The sequence below is a fragment of the Micromys minutus genome (genome assembly GCF_963924665.1).
Source record: "Micromys minutus genome assembly, chromosome: 5".
Classification (NCBI taxonomy): domain Eukaryota; kingdom Metazoa; phylum Chordata; class Mammalia; order Rodentia; family Muridae; genus Micromys; species Micromys minutus.
In genome coordinates, this window is record NC_137974.1 from 46,097,572 (window position 1) to 46,114,451 (window position 16,880).

At 47.0% G+C, this 16,880-nt stretch overlaps 1 protein-coding gene across 2 annotated transcripts in view; it reads left to right on the plus strand.

Annotated features, from left to right (window-relative positions):
• The window catches only part of FARP1 (FERM, ARH/RhoGEF and pleckstrin domain protein 1), a 231,483-nt gene that overhangs the window by 192,814 nt on the left and 21,789 nt on the right, over window positions 1-16,880 (plus strand). Inside the window, exons 14-16 of one of the 2 annotated variants that reach the window (XM_080917047.1) lie at window positions 10,197-10,384; window positions 11,351-11,440; window positions 12,421-12,554. In XM_080917047.1, coding sequence (XP_080773173.1) covers window positions 10,197-10,384; window positions 11,351-11,440; window positions 12,421-12,554 — 412 coding nt within the window. The remainder of the gene's footprint in view (window positions 1-10,196; window positions 10,385-11,350; window positions 11,441-12,420; window positions 12,555-16,880) is intronic. The other variant, XM_080917048.1, reaches the window with a different exon arrangement.

Consider the following 16,880-nt stretch of genomic DNA (forward strand, 5'->3'; position numbering starts at 1 on the left):
AATGCTGCTGAGGGGTGAGGTAAGGGGAAACAAACACCTTACTGTGGGCACTGTTGCCTACAGCAGGTTAGCCAGCAGTGTGCCAGCCTGGCTACCTGTCTGTCACATGACGCTCGGCTTCATCACTGCCCCGGGTTTTATGTGGTCTTACGAGCAGGGACCCTGTCGGGAACACAGACACCTTGCTATTTTTATGGCTTCTTTTAAAATCATGGAGGCCTCTGCCTGCCACACAGTCTTTCTCCACTGCAGATCAAGGAGCTGGGGTTTTAGCCCACCCCGTGTGTTTTCCCTAACTGTGCTCTGGCGTTACCTGAGCCATTGTCAAAGGGAGTGATACCTGAGTCTCAGCCGAGAGTTTGGATCTGTTGGTACAGCCAGGATCTTTTCTCCCTCAGCCACGATGGCTGGGTGGAGTCTGTTGGAAGGCGGTGAGAATGTTAGCTAAGTCATTGTGGCTAGAGTGTGAAGGATACACAAATGAAATGCTTTTAAAAGTCTCCATTTGTATCTTTTCCGTCTTTGATACTTTTCAATTGTAGAACAAAAATCTTTAGCTCTGAACTGCAAAACTTTGTATAGTTGTAAAGATGGTGCATCCTTGCTGAGCTGCCACGCTGGTGGCCTTGGGAGCCTTCTGTGGCTGTGTGACAGTGGGAAGCTGGACTTGTTCAGGGAGTGAGGGAGGCAGAGCTTGGCTCATGGATCTCAGAGAATCTTGTCAGCGGGGATGCTGAGAGGCCAGGTTTAAAAGTTGACCCTGTCTGCATTTATACACGCATATCTGGTTTTTCTTGGTCAGCTGACTCAGTGGGTGATTGATTGGTGGATCAATCTGACTGGGTATCGGTTGGCAGTTGTTCCCTGAAGTAGTCCATTCACAGCCTGCCTTAGATGACTTGAAAGCTCTACAGAGGCTCAGCAGTCACCCAGCAAGCCTCCACTGTGGGTGAGCAAGCTCCTTCCTGTGGAGTTAGTTCAATGACTTTGCTACTCAGCCAGTGCTGTTCCTGTGCCGCCAAAGTTGCGCCCATCCCCCCAGCCACTTGACTTCAGCTCTTTCCTCACCGGGGACCTTTAAAGGCCCCATGTTTTAATTCTGGGGATGCTTGTCTGCATTGCTAAGTGGAATTAGATGTGAAAATCCTGGATGACAGAGACAATTGTGAGTGAATAGCTGCTCTTCATACTTTTGCAGTTTTAACACATTTTTGAATATTCTGTCCGGTCTTAGGAAAAGCTAAACTGATAAGTTTGCCATAGGTAAGCCTGGTCAGGTGGGAGCTGAGCAGAGTCAAGCTTGGTTGTTTTAATGGTGACCTGTTTAAAGGACTTTTCCTTATTGCTGCTTTATACAGAAGTCTGACAATTAAATAGAAATGAACTCTTTTAGCCTTGCAATGTGATTAGGGCAGGGTCAGCACTTTTGACCCTAAAGAGAGAGGCGTGTTCTTGTAGCTTCTACAGGAATGATTTCAGCACGGTGTCATCAAGCCATTGCCCATCCCGTGTGCCTGTCATCTGTTTCCCTTTGTGCTGTAGCACAGAGTTTTCTCCTGATCAGTTTTGTGCCAGCCATGCCAATTTCAACTTCTCTTTCTCAGCTGGTACTTAAGAAAGCGACAGTCCCAGCAAATTAATATAGCCTAAGGGAACTGGGGACAGGTTTGTTTCCAGGTCTCACATCCCATCACGCTGAGAGTAGTCACTAGCTGCCATTACAGGAGCGTATCCCACTCTCCAGAAGATGCCGGAAGTTAGTCAGAGAACTCCCATGCGAGCCTGCCATGAGCTGAGTGTAGCAGGTCCTATGCTCTGACATGTAGACCTCAGGCCCCAAGGCTCCAGTCTCCACCTGGGACTTACAAAGGACCTACTTTTGCATGACGTTAAACTAAGGTGAGGGAGGCCAGTGACAGGGTTGGCTGTGAAAAACACAAAGCAGAGACCAGAGGTCTCTGGACTGAACAAAGAACATGAGCCTTTTGGACCTTCCTACTTGCTGCTGCTCTGTCAAACACTATCTTAAGGCCAGGGATGGAAGACAGAGAAACTCAGATTTTAAAGCTCCTCGCAGCTACTCCAGGACCGCTTTCCATTATGATGATTTTTTGGGATTTTTATTTTGAAATATATGTAGACCATTATGTGGCTTCCCATGTGGATCCTTGTTAAGAACAAATTGAAAAGGCAAGAAATTCCTTTAGCATGAAGAAATGCATTTAATGAGTTCCAGAGCCCACTCTGAACCCCTTCAGCCTCTGCAACCGTCATCTGGATGCCATCAATGGTATTTTATTAGACAGGCATTTAATTAGAGGAAGCTTGTGGGTCAGATTCTTTTCTACATGTATGATTCATATCAGGAATTTCTTACACGTCCATCTCTCCTCTCGTGATCTTTGGCCCTGCGCTTAAAATCTGAGTAATAAGACTTCTTTTTTTCTCCTCAAGAACATCTTTGAAGATTTAAACCAAGTAATACCCAAAAAAAAAAAAAAAAAGGTCAGGCCTGAAGAACCAAGCAGAGTCACCCCCTGGCCTGCTCAGAGTTGAGGGGGTCGTTAGCCTCAGAGTCGCACTGGTTGTGCGTTGCTAGGCATTTTCTAAAGGAGGGTTAAAATCCAGATAGGAGACATTTTTTTAACACTGGTAAAATGATAGTAAACGTGCCTCGAGGTCCGCCTACTTTGTTTTTCCTTTTTCATCTAGAGCCGCTGACCACATGCATTTAGTTTGCTTTCTGCACTTAAAATGCATCCTGTCTTCTCTGAGCAGCACTGTGCTTGCCAGAGCTGTAGCCCTTCCTGAGTGGGGCCACTGAGTCACAGGTAGACTCGGCCTACAGTCAGTCAGGTTTAGTTTGTGTGCTTCTGTCTTGGTTGCTTGGCTTTGCTGAGCCCCTCCCATGGGTTAGCTGCTGTCCCCTGATGAGCTGTCTCCAGTGCTGTCCCCGCCAGTCTGTATGCATCTCTCTGAGCTCCTCCAAGGCTCCCCTTCGTCACACTGCATGGCTTAAGTCTGTCTGCTGTTGTTGTGAATTCTCACCATCATTCTTACGCTGAGCCAGTTTCTTTAAACTCGAAGGACAGACTGTAGCTTCATACTGGCCAAACTGTAGCTTCAAACTGGCCAAACAAACACACAGGGGAAGGCATGATTGGCAGACCCCTCTGAGCAGAGATTCACTAAAGGCGTTGCCTTCAGTGGCACCAAAAAACCAACCAGCACTGTTCTTTCCTTGTTGGTTTAAACCACCTCTTTCCCAAGTGGTTAGCTGAAACTTCAAACAGGGAAATGAACTCAGACCGAATGTCAGGTACTAGATGTTGGGCCTGGCATTCATGCCCAAATTAGCATGCCTCTTAATGCCAGTTTTGTTTGTTTGTTTGTGTTTTGTTTTCTAAACTAAAGAGGTAGTAATGAAAAGCATTTTTTTTTTTAAATCCCACAATGATTCAGACGTGGAGTCAACTTAGATCAAAGATCCATGTGGCCTGGTTGCCACCGGCTGAACGGAAAACTGTGTGGTTCTTCCTTAAGTGGCCTAGAGAGACTTCCAAGTGTGTCTTCTGGGAGCAGGGGTTGAAAGTGTGGATTTGTATGTCAGCCAGGTATGGCAGGGACAGGGGAAGGGGTAGGTCTGTTGGAAAAAGGTCTTTGTCAGATTAACAGCACAGCAGTCTCCGAAAGCCACAGGTGAGAGTTCTCCCCCGGAAGCTTGTTACTCTCCAAGAAAATAGTCGAATACCTGACCAGAAAGAAGCTAGGGAAGAGCTCAAAAATCTCTCGAGAGCTCTCCAAGCAGCCTAGGCTTTTCTTTGTTCAGGGTGACCACACAGAGCCCATGATGGCCACTGGGCCAGGAAGGGGACCCCCTGCGTGCTTCTGGCTCTGTGTTGGATGGCAGCTCCCTGTGGAAGGCAGCGTTTGTACTTCTTCCTGAGGACTCCCAGTCAGGTTAGCTGCTCTGCAAAGACTCCAGATGATATCTGTTGGTCACGGGAAACTTGCCCCACAGTGGTTGGGATGCAGTTTGAAAGGGTCAGTTCAGCAAGGCAGGGGGCGCTGGTCCCAGGCGGCACTGTAGCTCCCTTGCTGGGGCCAGGTGGGGCCGCTTTCTGAGTGTTCAACAGTGGTAGGAAGTTGCAGACGGTGAAGCACTTGGCCAAGGCACTTTCAGAGTCTGGAGGTGGGAATACTGCATGCAGGGAACAGGGAGCTTTGAGGTATCAGGTCTACACCATGCTGAATCTGGGTAGTCAGCTGTCCCTAGGGTAGGACACAGCAGGGAGGTCATTTAGATGCTTATGGCACAGTGCACAGTACTGACCAGCCTGTTATTCTTTGCGATGAGCAGTCTGTCTCATGCAACTGCACCCTCAGCTCCCTTGGCCCCTCTGCCTGCGGTGTTGCAGAAAGACCACACTTAGCCCTTGAGTGACTGACAGTGACTGCTCTCTTCAGGAGCACCTTGAGGGGATGAGGGGGTTAGCCATCCCTTGCTGTCACCTCTTCCCGCCTTGACAAACTGCTGCAAACCTCACTAACCCAATCTCCCCAGCCCAGCCTGTGTTTTTAACAGTTTCCTCCTGTTCTCTCTGTGTGTGCATTTAATCCTCATGGTAATGTAACATGTTGTATTAAAATTTCCTAATGCACTGAATTAATTCTCAAGTACCGAAGGCTGGGGACTTGGTTCTCGACTCTGTCATTTGTTAATAAATTTAAGAGACATTCTTTCCAATGTTCCACTGTACAGTTTTGTCAGCATGTACCCACCTGGGAGAAGACCCTGTGTTTTGAACATCCTGTCTTGATCCTCAGAGCATGGCATACCTTCTGTCCCTTGCACTGTTGGAGCGCTGTGTGATGTCCTTTCTTTCAAACAACCCAAAACCTTGCCTAAATACCAATTTGTACCTGGAAAACCATTTAGAACACAGCATTCCTGCCACTCAGTGGCACTTTGACAGACTGAAACGTGTTCACCCAGGGGCGTGGAGAAGTGTGGGCTTGGCTTTCGTGGCCTCACACCTTATGAGGTGCTACTGCGGGATGGGGCAAGCCCTTGGAGAATGATCTCTGTAAAGGGGGACAGATGTCAGTGGAGCAGAGCGCATCTGAGACAGCAGCTTACACTGGGAGCTCACAAGCCGGCCTACCACAGGCTAGGCTTTCCTATTCCCTGTGGGAACACCAGATAGTCTTTGGTGGGAGGGGGTGGGGCGTGGTCTGTGAAGAAAGCCGTGCTCCCGCCAGCCCAGCCCTAGCTGGCGTCTCCAGCAGGCAAGCTCTTGGTCCTTTCTTTCAGTGGGCACCCACAATGTGTGCTCTTCAGAGGCGGTCTGCTTTCACTTCTGCACTGTGCTTCAGTGTGGAGCCTCTGCACTGCATGGATTCCTGTCACCTGAACGCTCTGTCCTCTCTTGATAACCATGAGTTTGGTGACTGAGCATGGAAGACCAAACTCATGTCAAATGTTTGCATGGTATTAATCTCCTGCCACTCTAAACCCAAGAGGCTTTTAAACCTCATCCTAACGGGCACCCTGCTGTTAACAAAAAAGAAAAAGCAAAATCAAAAACAAAACTGTTTGATGTAATTGTGCTTTCCCACTGATGGCTAAAAGCTTTGTCCTTCCTACAAGATGGTATACTAGACTTTCTGTTCCTCATCCCTACAGCGACACCACGTTCACGAGTTCTCCGCCATCCTCAAACAAAGCAGCACCCTCCTTTATCTTTGCCCTATTAGTAAGAGCAGCCTTATGTGTTCTCTGCCATTTGACCTTGAGTCACCCTCTGTCCATCTGTCCGTCTGTCCGTCTGTCTGTCTGCTCGCCTGCCTGCCTGTTTTCCTGCAAGTCTGGCCATCACTGTTGCTTGCCTGAATGAATTGGTGATGAATTGTGACGTGGATGCTTAGCTTTGTTGAGCTTTTCCTAAAGGACACTGGTTCTAAGAAGTGAGTTTAACTTCTCAGAAGCATGATGGCCACCTAAGGTATCACAAAGATGAGACCATCTATAGCATTGGTAGACTGTGACCTCACTCTTGCCATTGCACAGCTGTTGTTATCGAGTCGGCTGGACAGGGACCCACCTCTGACCTTGGGTGGTTAGTGCTCAGAATAGATGATCTCTATGAAGATTTCATTATCTTCATTTTTTTAGAGGGAAGTCGTTAGTTTAAAAAGAGCCCCTCCCCCATCTCTCCTGTCTTTCCTATGTATGCCTTGGGAACACACTCTGGGTACATAAGTAAAATCTATACTTTAGAGCCAGGTAACAAAAGATAGGATTGTAGCATCTAAAAACTTGCAAAGGAAGTCAGTTCATTGGGGGGGGGGGGGGAATGGTGAAGAAATTCTGAAAGTAGAAATTACCAGCACTATCAGTGTTCTCATTTTAATATTCATCAAATAACAAGTTTCTGTTTTTCACATTGTCAGGTTTTCTACTTCTCTTTTTACAGGAAAAGAACCCACACAAAATACCTATCAAGTTAAAAATTACACACAAATCAACTTACTGACTCGTTTACAAAACAGGACAGGTCCAGAAGTATGTGAAATGCCATTTTAATTACCTGAAAAATAGATTAGATTCTCTCTCTCTCTCTCTCTCTCTCTCTCTCTCTCTCTCCAGAACTGGGTGAGTCTGTTTTCAAGGCTTTGGCCTAAGTTGAAGGAGCAGATCGTTAATAGGAATCCTGTACCAGTCCTCAGAGGGGACGAGAGGCAGGGAGCTGGGTTGTTTCTCTAAGCGCCCGCTTCCCCCCAGGCCACTTCGTCTCCTCAGAGTCTCTGAGCTCAGCCTCCTGTGGGCCAGGAGAGAATTATGGATACATGCTAAATGAAAATGGTGACGCTGTCAAGGCAGGCTCTGGGAGGGGCGCTAGATTGAAATCCATAGAAACTGCAGGGCCGGTTCGAAGTCCAGTAATTATGTGTGGGAAGGCAGAGTGTCCTTTTAAGAGGATTTGGAAAGGCAGTTGCCAGAACTGGGTGTCTGTAGAGCAGTGTTGGTTGGGGGATTGCTGGCCCACCCGGCTGACATAAACCCACACCTCTCCACACAGATTAGTGGGGGAGGGGAGCTACTAACCTGCGTGCCTGAAAAGATGGGTGGCAGCCTTTAGAAGTAGGGAATGATGTTTTACAACAACACCATTTCAGGCTGCCAGAGGGTTAGTGAGCAGTTGGTCTTTCCCCTAATTATTTAAATCTCTTCTGACCTCTTGCCTTACTGTCTAGGTGCTTCCTCGTCAGGTTCTACAGAAGTATTTACCTGTAGCTCCCTGATGAAGAAACTTGCTTATTTTCATTTGTTGTCAGGGAAAAGTGGTTTAAAGAAAACAAAAGCCCAGCAATTACTGCACAGTGTAAGGGCGCAGGCGCCTGATGGGTTCCTTCTCTGCCCCCCACCACCCGGGGCTGTGCCTTCACAGCGGTTGGCAGGCTCAACAAGCTTTGTAAATTCTCCCCACTTGGAGGCATGCACTACGCCACCAAACCCCAATTCTGTGTAATTGTACTAACTCTGTATAACCTTGAACCCCGGCTTGCTTTAGACACGCCCTTCGTGCCCGCCAGTCAGGATACCAGATTCTACTTACTGCTCTTAACAGCTGGTCTCATTGATTGCTGAGTGGCAAACTGTGACATTTTTATTTGGGTACTGTATCACCTGTAAGGTTTCAAAGCCTGGAGGACAGGGCCTTGTCTCCATAGGCCCAACTTCAGAAACTTGGGCGTTTCCTTCCTTAGCCTTGCTGATGGATTCTTAGATCAAACTGTTGGTGTTTATCCATGTCTTAGTCTGACAGTTTACACACCCAGATCCAAGAACCTCTTCAGGAAAGGAAATTAACCACCCCAACTTGGTTATTCCCCCATGAGACAATCAGACATGGTTAGGCCACGTGCGTAGAGAACCCTGTGGGCAGACCTAAGCTGTTGTCAGCCTTTTCTATCCCTAGGGCAACCAGGGCAGCCGCCCACCATCTGTCTGAGGTAGTCCAGTAGGAGTTCTTCCAAACCTAACCAACTCTATTCTTTAAAGGGTTCAGGGCATCACCTCTCCGAGCTCCAGTCTAATGCCTGTGCTTCTAACCTGCCCAGGGTGGAGGTGGGGGCAGGGGCAGTTCAGGCAGGACCTTGGCTTTCAGCCGTGGAGGGTGGTGTGATTGTCTCTGAATGTGTGCACCTTATTCTCTCTCCGTGTGGCAGGCAGCTTGCTCTCTCTGTCGCTGGAAGCTGTTCTCAGCCTACTGGTAACCATCTCCTCGCAGCTCACCCCACTTGAAGCTAGCTTTCTAACAACTCTTTATCCTTGGCTCCAACTCTCTCAGAGAGGTGAATGCTTTTTTCTGTGCCACGTCACTGCAGCCCCAAGGCCCAGCATGCTGTCACTTATAACCGGCCCACCCGATCTCGTGAGAGCTGACGGTAAGCCCCACGTTTAGCTAGAGGACCGGTGGATAAATCAGAACGACTCTCAACTCAGCCACTCACAGATGCATAGAATGTTTCGATCTTGACACAAATTGCCAGAATTTTCTCTTTTCTAACTTCTATTTGTAGTGGTAACATTTTCCTGTGATTTTTTTTTTTTTAAGAGAATAGTGTAGTATCTTGAAACAATGCAATTCCGGTGTGTCACTGTTTCTATTTAACAACTTTCATTCTTTCTTAATCATTGTATCCAGTTGTGCACTAGTGTCAATAAAATTGACATTTGTGAAGCAATTTCTGGCCTTTTTCTCGGGGATCTGGTGGTGTGTGGGGTGACGGGGCCTCTTGTCTAACACCAGGACTTCAATAAGGTTTATTAAAACATGAGAAGGGTTTTGTTTGTTTGTTTTGTTTTTCTTAATGCAGCCTTCTTCTGAGCCTTCCCCACTGCTCTAATCTTGTTTTCCAAGGATCCCTGGACCGCTGAGCTGTCAGTAGGCACACAGCTGCTTTTTTTGTCTTCTGGGAAAGGTGGCTCCTCACTGCTCCACTCCGCTGCTGACGCCACTCACGGGGCAGCCTGGGAGGAGGGGAGACTGGGAGACTGGCAGGGACTTCCTCATGGTTTGTACCTGCTGGGGTCAGAGTCACGGTCACCCCGCATGTGCCTCAGTGTAGGCTGCCGTATCTCGTGTCTCCAAAATACCTACGAACAACTGGACAGGGGAAAGATAGAGGTCAGGGGCATGAGGATGCTTCCAGAAAACTGTTTGAGCTGTCCTGCGGAGAGTCTTAACCAAGTACCAGGGTGGCAAGGATCAGGTCTGAAAAGGGGGGCAGGCATTGACTTCTTTTCCTTATCATTGAAGCAGCCCGCCTCTGTTTGCTCTGCGTCAGAATCATAGATATATCAGGTCTAAACGCAGCTTAGAAGAGTGTTGAAATGCCTCATGTAGACTCGGGGTTAAAGGACAGATACTTTCACAGATAACCATCTCTGCGGCCGCCTGTACTAGGTAACCTACGTTTTCCTGTTGTCTGATGCACTATCCTTTTTAGAGGACTAACTTACAGCCTGCCACCTTTGATTCACAAAGGGGAACTGTGGTAATTGGATCCTCCGGCTTGCTTTTTTTTTTTTTTTTTTTTTTTTTAATGACCGCCATTGGACTGTAATGCTAGTGTTTTCTGTCCCAAAGAGTAGCGGACACGGACTGACATCACCAGGTACACCAAACCTGCTTCTGTTCTGTAGAGTCGGGGGATTAGCTGCTTGACCTCTGTTAGCTTCGACCCATTGTCACAAGGTGTTGTAGTCTGTCCTGAGTCCGCCAGCCGCTTAGACGCCTACTAGTTTAGTTCTCCCCACCCCACCCTATCCCTTGTCTCACTTGTGACGTAGATGTCATGTCTTCCCGGAGCGGTTTTTAGAGGTGGTAGCTCCCAGATGAAAACAGGATTGCGCAATGCTTTTAAACTCCCTTAATTGTTACCTGTGCAGAGGTCTCTGTCTCACTTTTAATCACATAACTGTGGCCGCGTTGAGTGAGGCAGGCTCTGTCCGGGTACCTTAACTCTTAAGGCAGCTGCTGTGGAGGGCGGGGGACCTTAGGAAACCAAGGCATTGCTCATCAGCAGCAGCCATGTTGGAAAGACTGACAGAGGTTGGAAAAGGCCCTCCAATCACAGAATAAATTACTTTTTCTTTTTCCTTTTAAAACTTCTCATCCCCGAAACAGGCTCCCTGACTGGTAGCCCTCACCTTTCAGAGCTGTCCGTCAACTCGCAGGGAGGAGCCGCCCCGGCCAACGTGACCCTGTCTCCCAACCTGAGTCCTGACAACAAGCAGGCCTCTCCCCTGATCAGCCCGCTCCTGAACGACCAAGCGTGCCCAAGGACGGACGATGAGGAAGAGGGCCGGCGAAAGGTGCAGATTCATGGGGAAGGCGGGGGTACAGTAAAATAACCACACCCACCATAAACTTAAATAACCATATCAGCTTTAATTGCACAGGACTATTAGCATTCTGCGTGTTCCCCAGCAGAACCTTTCCTGTTGACTAATAATTCCCCACTCCTCGACAGACACAGCCCAGACTGCTTGCTGTTCTTGTCCCTTTCTTGCTGGTGTCATTCCCATGGTGTCCCCTCCACCGGTGGCATGGATCAGCACACCTCTATCTGTGTGGCTGTGTCCACTGTGTGTTTAGACTGCCTCATGGCTCTGTCTGCCGGTGCACACTTTATTCTCCTCATCCTTTGGCGTTCCGTGAACACATCGCAGACCTTTGCAGAGGTTCCTTTATAGCTCCTTGAGGCACAAACCAGGTGGAAATGGGAAATTCTCTCAGACAGTAAATGCAATGGGTAGGCTTGAGGATCTCCATTTTACATACTGCTTAAGGAAAATGCAAGACCCCAGTGGTAGCCTGCTTTGGGTTGCTACCATCACCTGACACCCAGGCTCCAGGGAACCGAGACACCGGTCCTGCCGTCTCCTTTCGATCTGGCCACGGGCACTATAAATACCATCTAATAAGATCTCAAGAAGGCAACTCTGCCAGCCCACGGTACCAGGTCTCGGGAGGCTGATCATCTTCCTGTTTTCTGGAAGACTATATAACTCTTCCTTAATTAAGTCCTCTAGCTGGCGACAACACCTACATATGGAGAACCGCTCCTTCAGTTACTCCTCCTAACACACGCATGCACTCACACGTGCATGCAGACAGGCAGGCAGGCAGGAAATAAGCTTAGTGAGACTTGATGGTAGCTAACCAAAGGTCTTACCTATTAGGAACCTATCAGGGAATCACTGTCCTGTGACCAGGGCATATCTCAGACCACCGCTCACACATGATTGCTATGTCTGGTTCTTCTGTGCATCTTACAGAGATTCCCAACAGACAAGGCGTACTACATTGCGAAGGAAGTCTCCACCACAGAGCGCACGTACCTGAAGGATCTTGAGGTCATCGCGTCGGTGGGTGCAGAATCTTCTACGGTGTAGTTAAGCTAATGTTCTCCTGCTGCCTCGCGGCTGGGGTTGTGTAAATGTTAGGCTCCCTGACTTTAATTGCAATGATTATAGATCCCAGTCCTGGCTTACGGCAGTCAACATCAACGGTGTATCCATTTTGGAATGTTCTCTTTAACAGAAATTATGATTGTGGTTTGTAAGTGCAAGGGAAAGATGTTCCTAAAGCACAGAAAATGAAAATTCAAGTCTGCTGTCCGTGGGCACTGATCCAGAACGTTCTGTGCTTTGCTCATCATCCAGTATAGCTGCTCGTGTTTCCTTCAGGGAGATCTAAGGTTATCTATAAGTTGTGACATGGTGGGAAAGTGACCTTGACTGCTGTCATCAGGCCTGTCCAGCCTAAAAGCACAGTGTTGGGGGGATGGTGGGATCACCAGGGGACTTTTACCCCACGATCTTGAGAAAGAATATAGACAGTGCAGAGGAGCCCCACACTGTCGGCATGAGGTTCATGTTTGATGTTCGCAAACACTGGGATGCAGTTTGGACTCTCATCAGTAACAGTTCCCTGGTAACAGCAGCTGCTGTGCCATCTTCTTACCCAGTGTTTCTTATGAAGGGTAGAGGGGACAGCTCCTAAAAGGATGAAGCAAAGGGTAGCCTACCATCCTGAGCTCACTACTCCCCACCGAACTGAATGAGGCCTGGGTTCAAGCTGAAGAGCTCGGCTCTGGCTTGAATAAGCCAGCGGGAGCCATTTGAGAGAGCAGCCGTATAGAGTTAGGCACTTTCCCCGTGGAGTCGAAAGGGAAGAGCAGGAAAGCCGGCCTCTCCTCTGCCCTTGACGGCTCTGAGCTGCGCAGATCCCATGAGAAAGTGCCTGGTCTCCTGCTGACCTCTGCACAAGCCCCGCTGCCCGGTCTCTGTCCATCCCCCGTGGTTCCAGGACACAGTCACCTCTGACTCGTTCCTCTCTGTCCCAGTGGTTCCAGAGTACCGTCAGCAAAGAGGATTCCATGCCCGAAACTCTGAAGAGCCTCATATTCCCAAATTTTGAACCTTTGCACAAGTTCCATACCAATTTTCTGAAGGAAATTGAGCAGCGACTTGCCCTGTGGTGAGTACAGTCTAATTTGACATCTGTGTTTTGGTCCACACCCTCACACCACCACCCCAGTCTGATTTCGTGTTGTCCCATACAAGCAACAGAGATAAAAGTCTGAGGCAAGCCCCCCAAAAATATTTTCCAATGAAATACTACATGTTTGGGACTTGATTTTTGCCTTTGACTGAGGACTCTTCAAAATGCATTTTCTTATGCTAATTACAAGGTTATTTTAAAGTAAAGATACTTGCTTCTCGGGGACTGTGGGATGGTAAGCAGAGGGACAGAAAATGTTTGTGAGGTATCATTTCACTGTTGCTTGCTTTACAGTTATTGTGAATCTACATATGGGTTGTATATGTGTGCACACACACGATGCCGTATTGCATTTAATAGGTTTTAAAGAATACTTTGAAAATACAAAGTCTATGCAACACACATGCACACAATTTTACCATACCATAAGGATATAAATATGTTTTATTATTGCTGTCTATATACATGGTATCTGTGGATAAACATGCTTCTGCAGACGTGTGGTTCAAAGACATCTCTGTGGATTGGTTTCTCTTTTCGCTTTTATGTGGCTTCTGGAGATCAAACTCAGGCCACCAGACTTGCATAGAAAGCACCCTTACCCATCTTAACAGCCTAGGATATAATTTTTCTTAATATTTGTTTTACTTGTGAGCATGTGTGTGTGTGTGTGTGTGTGTGTGTGTGTGTGTGTGTGTGTGTGTGCACGCTCACACTCAGGCACATGCTCACCTGAGTGTAAGTGCATGTGTGTATACAGGTGTGCTCACCTGTCAGCAGGTGGGAGCCAGAAGACAGCAGCAGGTCCCTTGGAGCTGGAACTTAGAGGCACATAAGAACCAACCTGACATTACCTGGGTGCCGGGATCTGAACTCAGATCCCATGGCTGTCCAGCTACTCTTAACCAACCCATCTCTGCAGCCCTGTAAGGATATATTTTAGTAAGAAATGACATGAGCGAAAATATCCAACACAGAATTAAAACATTAGTGTGATCTAAATATCCCTCAGTGGAAGGGTGGTTAAAACAATACCCAAGTCTCTCCTCTAAATACCAAATAAAGCCCTGAGGGTGTCGATGAAGATGACAGTATTTAAAAAAAAAGAAAGAAAGAAAAGAAAGAAAGAAAAACTGGAAATTTTTTGTTTACTGTAGAATGGAAAATCTGATGTAACCTCACCTAAAATAGAACCTTTTTATAGAAAAAAAAAAAAGTCACGGGCCTTTTTAAGGCCCTTGAAGCTCACAGCAGTCACACACTTGGGGAGGGGGGGTTGATTATTTACCAGATACACATTTAAAATGCAGGAAAAAATAGCAAGGAATTGCTTCTATGTTTCTGCAGCAATGGCTGTATGTGCTGAGCCCTCCTTGCTTTCTGATTGGGAGTGGCATGGGGTGGGGGGACATTTAGTGACAGTGAGGTCCTGAAGGAGCCCGCTCTGAGGCTCTTCCCTCTGGCAGTTGGAAGGCCATCGAGTGTCACTGATTCGTGTGACCACTGTGCGGAGCCAGCGTGAGCCAGTCCCTAAGTGCAATGGTGTATAAAATGGCCTTCCCTTGTGTGTGTGTGGGGGGGGGGGGTGGTAGGCTTTACTAACAGGCCCCAGCCTTGCTGAGGGTGGGGACATGGGAATATTGATGGCCCAGGGCCACCACTTAAGTAGGAGTGGAAGGTTTCAAAAGGGAGCTTTGTGTTCTTCATGCGGCCTCCTTTGGAGGCAGGAGGATTGCCATTAGGTTCCCATTTGGAATGAAGCAGTAAGGTTGTTTGCCATTCAAAATGAAATGACTGGAAAAAGAAAGCGACCTCAGCCTCGAACCCATGACACGCTTTTCTGGTACCTGTAGGCTAGTCCTCTGAGAATGGTGAACTGCTGCTTATTTTGTACCAGAGGACTGAGTTTCCTGGGATGAAGTCTGCTTGATCATGAATGGATGATCATTTTGATGTGTTCTTGGATTTTTTGCAAGAATTTTATTGAGTATTTTTGCATCAGTGTTTATGAGGGGTGTTGGTCTGAAGTTCTCTTTCTTTGTAGAAACGTTGTGTGGTTTAGGTGTGAGAGTCGTTGTGGCTTCACAGATCAAACTTTTTTGTTGTTGATTCTTTGTATAGCTCTTTTTTGTTTCTACTTGGTTGATTTCAGCCCTGAGGTTGATTATTTCCTGCGATCTACTATTGGGTGTATTTGCTTCTTTTTGTTCTAGAGCTTTCAGGTGTGCTGTCAAGTTGCTACTGTATGCCCTCTCCAGTTTCTTTTTGGAGGGACTCAGAGCTATGAGTTTTCCTCTTAGCACTGCTTTCTTTGTGTCCCATAAATTTTGGTATGTTGTGCTTTCATTTTCGTTAAACTCTAAAAAGTCTTTAATTTCTTTATTTCTTCCTTGACCAACTTATCATTGAGTGTATTGTTGTGTATGTGGGCTTTCTGTTGCTTTTGTTGTTATTGAAGACCAGCCTGAGTTCGTGATGATCTAGTAGGATGCATGGAATTATTTCAGTCTTATATCTGTTAAGACCTGTTTTATGACCAATTATATGGTCAGTTTTGGAGAACGTACCATGATGTGCTGAGAAGAAGGCATATTCTTTTGTTTTAGGATGAAATGTTTTATAGATATCCATTAAATCCATTTGGTTCATAACTTATGTTAGTTTCACTGTGTCTCTGTTTAGTTTCTGTTTTCATGATCTGTCCATGGATGAGAGTGGGATGTTGAAGTCTCCCACTATTACTGTGTGTGTGTAATATATGCTTTGAGATTTAGTAAAGTTTCTTTTATGACTGTGGGTACCCTTGCATGTGGAGCATAGATGTTCAGAATTGAAAGTTTTTCTCGGTAGATTTTTCCTTTGATGAGAATGAAGTGTCCTTCCTTATCTTTTTTGATAACTTTTGGTTGAAAGTTAATTTTATTCAATAATAGAATCACTATTTCAGCTTGTTTCATACCCAAAAGATGCTCCAACATACAGCAAGGACACATGCTCCACTATGTTCATAGCAACCTTTACAATAGCCAGAAGCTGGAAAGAACCCAGATGTCCTTCAGTAGAGGAATGGATACAATGGAGTACCACTCAACTGTTAAAAACAATGACTTCATGAAGTTCCTAGGCAAATGGATGGAACTAGAAACTATCATCTTGAGTGAGGTAACCCAGTCACAAAAGAACACACATAGTATGTACTCATTGATGAGTGGATATTAGCCCAATAGCTCAGAATACCCAAGATACAATTCACAGATCACATGAAGCTCAAGAAGATGGAAGACCAAAGTGTGGATGCTTCAGTCCTTCTTAGAAGGGGCAACAACACACTCATGGGAGGAAATACTGAGACACAGTGTGGAGCAGACTGAAGGAAAGGCCATCCAGAGACTGTCCCACCTGGAGACCCATCCCATATACAGACACCAAACCCAGACACTATTGTGGATGCCAAGAAGTGCATGCTGACAGGAGCCTGATGTAGCTGTCTCCTGAGAGGCTCTGCCAGAGCATAACAAATACAGAGGCAGATGCTCACAGCCAACCATTGGACTGAGCACAGAGTCTCCAGTGGAGAGAAAGGACTGAAGGAGCTGAAGAGGTTTGCAACCCATAGGAAGAACAACAATATCAACTAACCAGACCCCCCTCACCCCTCCCCGAGCTCCCAGAGACGAAACCACCAACCAAAGAATAGACATGGAGGGACCCATGGCTCCAGCCTCATATGTAGCAGAGGATAGCATTGTCTGACATCAGTGGGAGGAGAGGCCCTTGGTCCCGTGAAGGCCCCAGTGTAGGGGAATGCCAGGGTGGTGAGGCAGGAGTGGGTGGGTGGGTGGGTGGGTGAGTACCCTCATAGAAGCAGGGAGAGGAGGGATGGGTTGTGGGTTTCTGAAGGGGAAACCTGGCAAGGGGATAACATTTGAAATGTAAATAAATAAAATATCCATTTTTTAAAAAAATGAGTTTTCAATAAAGCCCAGCAGAGCAGCTTCTTAGTGGGGAGCACTACAACTCTAGGTCTCTCCAGCAGAGGGCGCCTGTCCGTTCCAGAAAGTAATTGGCCATGGTGCAAACTCCATCTCTGGCCATACTTGAAGGCCATGAACGGATTTGAAAAATGCAGATTGCTAGGCTCCTGTCAACCCTGTTTAGTTTGGACTTTGGGGTTGAGACCCTGAAATTTTTACTCCTGGGGTACCTCTTGGGGTAACTGCTTCTGGGGAACAACCGATACCTACTCTATCCAGTAAACGGTAAATACTGAAATTATTTGGTTTGTGTTTCACAGAATGATCC